General features: G+C 43.7%; 1 protein-coding gene across 1 annotated transcript; it reads left to right on the top strand.

Annotated features, from left to right (window-relative positions):
* The first annotated feature begins 5,626 nt into the window (after positions 1-5,626).
* LOC148020684 (zinc finger protein CONSTANS-LIKE 16-like) lies at positions 5,627-8,800 on the top strand. The gene is made up of 3 exons (XM_087698486.1): positions 5,627-7,643; positions 7,871-8,098; positions 8,272-8,800. The coding sequence occupies exons 1-3, from the start codon at positions 6,315-6,317 to the stop codon at positions 8,305-8,307; spliced, it is 1,593 nt and encodes a 530-aa protein (XP_087554612.1). The 5' UTR covers positions 5,627-6,314; the 3' UTR covers positions 8,308-8,800.
* The last annotated feature ends 1,122 nt before the right edge of the window (positions 8,801-9,922 follow it).

A 9,922-nucleotide genomic window follows, 5' to 3' on the forward strand; every position in this document is an offset into this window, starting at 1 on the left:
TGGGCATATCCAGGAGACCCCTGTACATCTGGTGTACCTACAGGGATAGTATCTCTCAGAGTAGCACCCACAGGGGTGCCACCTGTAGAAGGCCAAGCAAAAGCTGGAGTGACTGGAGTGGACATCCCCCACAGGTGTGACAAATGCCATAGGTGATATGACTCCAGTAGCAGAATGATGAGATGAAGACACTGCATCAGTATCTTCACAACAACCACCTGAGCCACGCTCTCTCAAACCTGCACGAGAGCGAGGAATAGCACCTGTATCCCGAGTCAACGGCGAGCTCATTACATCCATGTCTCCGCAGCATCCCCCAAAACCACTCCCTCTGTCTGGCCCAAGTTTGGAGCATTGACCTCATCTACTGAAAATTGAAACATCAAAGCGCACCAAAGTAGATCTAACAAAACGGCTTGATGGTGTCCCAGACAGCTCCTGGTCAAACATATCTTTGAATCGAGGCATCTGATCTAGAGATATATGTGTGAAGATCTCATGTAGCTCCTTGTCGCTCATCCCTCGACTCATCATGCTGATCTAAATATCCACAAAGACCACTTGCACAGAAAAAAATTGATGTTAGCATAATCAATATAAATCAAGCAAAGCATGGTAATATAAATCTTAAAAAATAATCTTACTTAAAAACGCATATATTATGTAACCCTTATAAGCGATTTGTCAATGAATTGAGTAGGTGGACGCTCCAAGTCTGAAGTACCCTATGGTCCCATGTCAATCTCCTGACACAAATCTGCATACATTGGAAGGTCAATAAATAGGTTACCACAAAAGGATGAGTCCACCTCATTCTCAAAGATTTCTTGGACTCTTGTATTTCCATCATTGTTACTCCATTCTGGCTCCTCTACATACTCCAAGCCTTCAGCAGCGTCCACACCTTGCAATATACGACCCCTTTATTTGCATAGTGTCCTCATCTACGCTGGGAACATTGCTTTGATCATATACTCTCGCACTTCAGGGAGTTGAAGGTATAACATGCCACCATCGAGGTTGTCGGGGGTTTGGATAGAAAATTATATGTTTAAAATTACGTACAAGATAGATTTAACTTTTGTGACATGTACCATGTTATAATAAAATTAAAAAAAATATGAGTTCATACACTTGTTCACAATGGACTAGCAATACAAACGTGTCGTGCAAATCTGTCCGTCTTTTTTCGAAATCTATATCGAGAAATCCAGATGGGCCTCGTCAAATTGTTGCTCCAGCTCCTTCAAGTGCCACTTTGAACCACTGCACGTCGAATAGGATTATAGAGAAGCTACGGTAATCCACTGTGATAATACTTTGCAAGTTCCCAAAATATTCCATCTCATCTACAATGGTGTTTGGATCCATTGCTCATTGTCAGCTCTCTTGCTCGAACTTTGCCATAATACCGCAATCTGTTGTGGAGTGCATTTTGTCGATACACTCCACGTAAAAATATTGTCCGTGAGACCACGTCGCACTATATATTTTGTATTGTACATTGAAACAGTCAATTAGTTGTCACATATAAAATGTAGATACGAAAAACCCTAAATACGTCGTTACCTTTGAACTACATCCCCTTGAGAATTCCTACTCCTCAACAGTTGAGACCTTCACCCCTTCCTGAGACGTTGTGGTCAAAGCTCCATGCAACCATCGCATTGACATAAACTGCGGTATCTCCTCCATGCCCTTGGGATATCCAATTGGTTGATGGCACATACTACGTCAAAATTTGGATTGCGCTTCTTTCCGATCTTTCCTAGCTTGCTCATACCTAGGGAGCCACGTTTGCATGGAGGCATGGTGCAACATACAAAAGTGATTCACTTTCTCCTCCATTACAGCGTCCATTCTTTTTTCTACCTCATTTCCAACCACCACATCTCCAGTCACTCTATCATTGTCCTTCAGTGACCATAGCATACTGTTGTCTGAATCCATCATTGGTAGCCACTGTGAAATATGCACTAACGCCTTAGACACCAATCAACCTTCAGCCATGCTACCTTCTGGTGGAGCTCCTTGTCGCACAAAGCCTTTCAGGATTTTCATGAAGTGCTCCAAGAAGAACATCCATCGTGTATGGATAGGTCCAACAATCTCCACTTCATCTACAAGATGCACAAGAAGATGGATTTGCATTGTGAGCATGCTGGTGGGCATGTATTTCTCAAAGAGATAGACCATCTCCACTGCTCCCCACCTTGCGGATTCAATAGAGGACGTCTTAATCTCCTTCTGTGAGATCCATTGCACTAAAGTTGAAAACCTGTAAATCGCCCCACGTATTTTTGGAGTAAGGCATCCTGCGATCGTGATCGGTAGTAAAAACTGCCACAAATGAAGAAGCATTACGAACAATGAATACACTACAAATAGCAAAATACGCAGGCCACTTACAATCCATTCATAGTACAAACCTGACATATCTTATATAAATCATGGGATTTTAGCTCTGATAATTTGTCATATGTAGAAAACACAGACCTGAGAGAACGCATCATACCCGTCAGAGTACAGATAGACTTGATAATTTGCTTCACAATGTGCTCTTCTTTAGTGGACAAAACCCAAGGAGCGCGAGGTAGCTACAAGCGACCATTAGTATGCGACTATGGCCAAAGCGCCTCCATCTTGCCTACCTCCTTTAAATCCATTCATGCCCTTGCAATGTCTCTCTTTCCTGTGATGTGGTCCAATAGTAAGCTGCCCACATTCTTGAAAATATGCATGGGATCCAACAAGTGGTTGATCTATAAAAGTGAGTCCAATACAACAACTCCTAGAAAACTGAGAACCGTCAGTGCTTGACCCTTAGGATCAATGCCTTACCTAATGCTTTATATGCAAAATTCAACATATTCAAGGGTCTCTAATTGGTGACTTTTGTTCTATCCTAAGTTTGAGGTACATGCTTGATTGCTCCTTGATTCATTATCTTTGGCATCTATCCTACTTTCCTCACATGATTGAGAGGCTAACCAAATTAGGTACATAGATAGAGCAAAGATTCTGGAACACTTGTACCATGATTCCATTAGGTCTGGGGAACTTGGCACTTTTGAAGCTAAACACCACCTCCCTGACCTCTTCCAAGGTGAAGGGTCTCTCTAAGATCATAGCCTAATTAGGAGAGATGGGTACCATAGCATTAGTCAAGGTGTGCAAACTTTTTTGATAATCCTCCACCACCGAGGTATTCTCCCTTGCAATTGCTAAGAGGTGGTCATTAAAGACCCTGCTTATGGCCTCTTACTCATTAACAAGAACTCTGTTCCCATCTTCCATAGAGACAATTGTCTCTTCCTTATGATTGGCCTGGAGCTTTCAAAAGAAGAATTCTTTGGGGTCGTCTCATTGAATTTCATATTGGCCCTTCAGCTGGACTTTGGCAGCATTGATTGCCTTAAGATCCTAGGCTCTAAGGAAGTCTTCGATGCCTATGAGGAATCCTTGCATAATAGATTCATGTGGGTAGGTTGCTAGGGTGGCTTGGGTTTCTGCCTTGTCTATGTAGCTATTATTAGACCACTTCTTCCTTTCTACACGTCTCGCCTTCAATGGCCTTTTTAGCCACTTGTATAATAGATCCCTAACACTTTAGCCATACGTAGTCACGGTAGAGTGGGGTCTCTAGCCACTCCCAAGCCATAGAGATATCTTCCATATATATCTAAGAATAAGGTATTAAAGCCCAAAGATGGAGGGTTTTCATAGCTCCCATTAAGCAAGAGGGTATGATCCAAGGCCACCACATCCTTGAGTAGATAGTACTTGATTTATTCACAATATGTCCACTATTGCACTCTACATTAGATAGAATTGATCTAGTCTTGCTGCTCTCTAGGTAGGGTCCGAGTGCTTATCGTGCCAAGTGAACTTTGATGCTCCCTATTTCCTACTAGCAATGCCATGCCCTCCAGGTCACAAGTGGAGATGAGTATATGCCATGCATCTCTCTCATCCATGATCATAGAACCAGTACCATATGATTAGTCACTCTCTATGCATATCATATTCAAGTCGCCTCCTATCATTGCATTTGTCTCATGGATCCTTAGTCTCAAAGAGTCCGATTGTGAGGCTCTTGTCGCCAAGCAATTCAAGGCATAGATAGAGCAAAGCAAGACTTCTTCATTACAAATTGTAATCTTAACACCTAGGGTGTTCCCTAGCTCCTCTACCAAGGAGAGTTGAGGCTTGAGCTCTTCCTTGATGAACATCATGCCTCCTCTACCTTGAACAATAGCACAATAAAAGATGGCATAACCTTCTACCTGAAAAGCACGACAAGCATCCATATCAAAGTTTCTTGTAGAGTAAGAAAGTGGGGCTTGTATTTTCCTTGTATTTTCTAACCAAGCCATATTTAACTTGCTTCCTAAGATCCAACGAGAGCCTTCTAACATTCCAAGAGCAACATTTTAGGCTCGTTGAGACAAAAGACCTCTCTATATATCTAACATAGTTGAAGACCTATTGTCCCTTAATAGGAGCATAATACTTCGGACCAACCAGTGGATTCCTGGCATGTTTCTTGAGAGAAGGGGACTTGCTGGTCCAATTGGCTCTTGGCTCAAGATTCTCTTTGTTGTTGTGCTTGTTATCCTATATGTTGACATTCTTATTGTTTTGAGCCGCTCCTTTATTTGTTGGTGTAGACACATATTGCTTACACTTTCTCATTCGACTTGGCCAATGGTTCAATGTTTTTTGTTGGAGATCCTTCTTTGGAGGCTTCTCCAAATCCTTTTGTTGAATAGCATTTTTCTCTTCCATTTTCTTTGCATCGGGATTAGAATCCTAATCCATCTTGCTCCCCTACCTTGATAGGGCAATTATGTGCAAAGTGCCTATTGGCTTTGAAGTGATAACAAGCATCAAGAAAGGTGGAAAACTTAACGCTGAGAACAAGCATTGTTGCATTATAGGATGTTCCTCATAGCACTTTCGTTTGTTGCTAGGACTCAGGAGGTAACATGCATGTTACTCCACCACGTGTCACACTTACTGTGTGTGAATGCGCCGCCTCTCAGGCCATGATGACTTGTCAACAAGATTGAAAGCCACATTCTGTCACTCTTCTTGGCATTCCCCAACGGCTCTTCTCCTGCATGCGAAAGTTTCAGGTATCCAATAGTTGCTATTGGTTAACTTGTAACCCTTTATGTTTTATTCGTCAATGCATTATTAATTCGCGTCTAAAGACCTAGGTATAGATCTAGCGCGATGCTATAAGAACTTCAAAGAAGAGTTGCGGCTTGTGCACGTGTGTTGTATATATTTTACCGAGTTGGGATGTTGGAAACTTGGGGGAATTATGGAGTGTTTACCTGCATTGATGGACAGGTTGTCGTTTGCAGTAGCTGATGGCTGATGGGTGGGCCTGGTCTATCTGTACTGGAACAGCAGCTGCTGTCTGTCTAGTCTTTTCTATACTGCACAAAAAATAAATAATAATTGAGGAGGGAAGGAGGAAGCCGCAAGCGACTGAAGACTGAGCCCTGGCCCCCCCCCTCTCTCTCTCTCTCTCTTCCCGCTTCCCGCGCGACAAAGCATGCAGCCAAAGACACTCGGTCAGTCTTTCATAATCATTCTAGCTCCCCACCAACATGAATGGAGAGAGAGAGAGAGAGAGAGAGAGAGAGCGGCCGTTTTACAGCAATCATTAACGATATGATATGACTTATATTCTGTAGTACTACAAGGAATGCCTTGATAATTCTCAGTTCGATTCGAGCTTGAGGCCACCATAGCCGCGAGAGGCTGCAGCTTGAGAGTTCCCATCAATTGTGCTGCTCACTACTTCCGACCGCCGAATCATATTCAGTGAGAGCTTAGGACCGCCATCTCCGAGGGTATGAAATCAGTTGTTCAACACTGGTTCGAGTCTCTAGCTCAATCATCAGCAGTATCACTTGCTCTGTCTGATCCCCTGATAAATTTAGATCACTTGTGATAGTCGGCTGCAACTACCGCAATCTATCGTCTCATGTTGAATATAATCCAATTCTGCCGTCCAGATATAATCAAATCTGATGATCAGATTGTATCCTGCATACTCGTACTGATTAAGTCAATAATACTCACTTGATCTTGTTTGCATCAAGGTAGCCCTAGCTGATGCAGCGCAGGCTTTCCTGATAAACAGAAAGATTTCAGTGTAAGAGTTGAAGTGGTGATTGCAGCTGGAGATGATCTAGTGGCAGGAGCTCTACATGTACAGTAGATAGGTTACAAGAGAATTAGGGTTAGCCGACAGTATATGGTTGCAGCTTCTCAGCGGGAACAGTGGTGGTAGCGACATGGCCAGAGGAGTGAACATGGGCATGGTGATGGGGGGGAGGGCAGCTCGGGCATGCGACTCCTGCGGCAGTGAGCGTGCGCGCTGGTACTGCGCGGCCGACGAGGCATACTTGTGCGAGCGATGCGACGCGGCGGTGCACATGGCCAACCCGGTGGCGCTGCGCCACGACCGCGCCCGCCTGGCCCCCAATGGAGCCCCCTTGAAGATCCAACGCTCCACACCGAAGAAGCAGCCTCAACCTCAGCTGCAGCCGCAATCCCTACCCCCCGGCCCTCTCCCGCCCACGCGCAAGCGCCCGCGCACACCCCGCACCCATCCCGCTCTCCTCCATACAAATGCCCCCCACTTAGCCTTCCCGGCCACTGTCCCTTCCCTTCCTCCCCTCCCTAAGGTCCAGCTCCCCCCTCAACCTGTCCACATCAAGCCCGAGCCCCCCTCCAGCCCTAGCCTGGACGTCCAGGTCCCCGACCATACCCACCTCCTAGAGAGCTTATTCGACCTCCATGATGATACCATCTTCTTACACGAGGTCCCCATCTTCACAGAGTACTCTGACACCACCGAGCACAAGCCTTCTTTGCTCCATCATGATGACTTTCCCCTCCAAGACGGAAACCCTATCCATGAAGATGCAAAACCAGTTGCTGCAGCTCCCGCTTCAATACTCATCCACCATAGCTTCCATGAAGAGGATCTTGATGATGAGTCGGCAGTTCAGCGGCAGTCTGAGGCGGACGAAGGAGACACACTCCATAGTCGTGCTGCAGATGAATCCATGGATCACTTCTTGGTTCCAGGGAACTGCATCGACATCGAGCACTTCCTCGACTCGGCCAGCCCCAATCTGAGCGAATTGGAGTCTGAGATCGACGGCATGATGGCTGAGCGGATAGAGGCCGATCAGGCAGTTGATGATCGGTCTTCCGAGGATGGAAGCTATGGCGGGACAGCCGGCTATGGCGGCGACCACCATCAAAACAACACGACTGGTGCTTACACTAGGGAGGTCTGCTATGGAGGCGAGAGCCCCCGGAGCTGGCTATGCAAAGTGAAGGTCGAGAGCCCGCCTGAGCTGGAGGCGGATATAATCGACGAGGGGACCCAGCTTGACGGTTTCGCTCATGAGCTGGTTCTTCTGAGCCAGAAGCTAAGCACGGATTATGATACTCAGATCAAGGATGATCATGATCGTGATCATCATGTCATTAGCAAGAGGCCTAAGCTCGGCCTGCAGCTCGACATTGAGGCCGTCCTTAACGCGTGGTCTGATAAAGGATCTCTCTGGATGGATGGACAAAGGCCAGATGAGAGCAGCCTTGACTGTCTGGTGAGTAACTAGATCATACACAATCGATTGCTTAAGATTACCATAGTTAGATTATGTCATGAAATAATCGACGGGCTAAGATCACCACAGATTAGATTATGTCGCATGTCGTGAGATAATCGATTGGTTAAAATAACGATGTATTAGATTATTCGTGAAAGAGTGCAATTCTGCCATAACCCATTATCGAACTATGCAGCTGACCGTTTAGTCACATGACGTTGCAGGGTGAATGGCTCGTCCCGGACACGAATTACTTCAACAGCAGCATACAGCCCAAGACTGATCAACTGGGGCTTGTCCCAGTCATGCAGAAAGAGAGTCTGAAAGCCTCCGGGGCTGCACGGGAAGCTAGAGTTATGAGATACAGAGAAAAGAGGCGCAACCGCCTCTTCTCCAAGAAGATCAGATACGAAGTCCGCAAGCTGAATGCTGAAAAGCGCCCCCGAATGAAGGTATCTTCAGCTCTAATTTGATAATATAGTAATTATCGAGACCTTCGTACAAACATATCTTTAATATCTAGGCACTGCACTAAGGGCAATGATTTAATTAGCCCATATTCTCTTTAATCAATGCCTATGAACTTGGTGACCTAATGCTTATGGATTTGATGACCTTCTTGCAGGGTCGTTTTGTGAAGAGAACTCCTTGCATGTCTTAAGAAGCAATTCTATATCCTGACATTTCGGGCTCCTTTATTCCGGCTTCTCTGTATGGAACAAATTAGTGCTTCGAATATTCATTAGCAAGCTAGTGCTATGAATATTCAATAGCACGTTAGTGCTCTGAATATTCCACAGCAAATATCCAAATAGCTAGCCGATGTGAAGAGACCCTCACATGCAGCACACATGTGAAGAGACATATCTATAACAATGAAAGGCCTTCCAACATTGAACCCTAACCTCAAGTCATAGGCATGGCCAATCTCTCCTCTTACATGGAGTCAATCCATATTAAAGATATATATATGGTGAGGTACATAGGACAGCACTGCGAATCATCAAGGGGGTGATTTTCGAGTATTTGTTATACTATTTCTAGTCTTTATGCATATGTCAAGTTCTAGTGTACAATAGTTGTACACTTGTAAGTGGCATGCAAAGCACCAAAGAAATGCTCATGCCAAATTTAAATTGATGGTTTTTAACTCCTCCTGAATTGTACCAATTGATAGTGCTACATTAGATTCACATTTTCAAACTAGTGTAATAAGTTAAATCTATTCTTTGAAGCCTTTTCACTAGTTTCATATTCATGATTTTGTACACCTAATTATGTAAGAAAACCTTGGACTTTCAACATTAAGATTCAAAAGATATTCTATGAAAATTGGGTTGAGAAATCTCCAAATGCATTATGGAATGTGTTGCATCAAGCAACAATAGAGACAAATGGTTGATGTGACTCATAACCAAACCTTTCATATACATGTTGGTCAGTAGTGCTTGTCATTGCATAGACATGACAATGAACCATTAAACAACAATCATTTAAGGACATGAAATTAGGATGACAAATTAAAGTTGACATAAGGTTAGCAATGTACATGGCAAAGACTTTGTTATAAGTGGAATAGTCTTACTCATTGGATGCCTAAGTTTAACAATTTAGTATTATTTCTAAAAAAGGAGTAATGCACAAAATAGAGCTTAGAGTTTCCCACTTGATGCTACTAGGGATGTAATGTTTTTAATGTTTTAGCAAACCCTAATGTTTCTCAAAACCAGAGGCTCTTACTCTTCTTAAGATTCTTAGCTCTCTTCTTTTGCTCTACTATATTTACCATAGTCTCTTACTCTTCTTCAGATTCTTAGTTCTCTTATTTTGCTCTACTATATATACCATGGATTACCAAAAGCAATCTAGAAAGAAGCTCCCCTTCAAACGTTGTCCAACTCCTCAATCTCATCCCCAAGTTGCATCTAATAGTTCATCCACTAGATGGTCAAATAGCTTTCACAAAAAATAAGATTGTTCTTAGTAGCTTTCGAGTTTGAGCTTGCACCTCCAACTCTATTATTGGCTCCAAACATAGCTCCACCAAAAACACTATCTCCCTAAGCCAATCTTATTAGACCCAACCTTAATATTGATCTAATCAAGGCCACAAAAACGTAAGAGAAAATGAAGAGCAAGCACTCTCACCTTGGATGAGACTCTATAATATCCAATAGTGCGAATCTCTTAATTCGAACTGATTCTTTAATTGGATGGTCATGAAAATTGCTCAAAATCATTATAAGTTTAGAGCCCAAAGCTTCTTACCATGAGCT

This window comes from Lygodium microphyllum, chromosome 18, assembly GCF_053477565.2.
Source record: "Lygodium microphyllum isolate KBCC chromosome 18, Lygodium_microphyllum_v1.1.10, whole genome shotgun sequence".
NCBI lineage: Eukaryota > Viridiplantae > Streptophyta > Polypodiopsida > Schizaeales > Lygodiaceae > Lygodium > Lygodium microphyllum.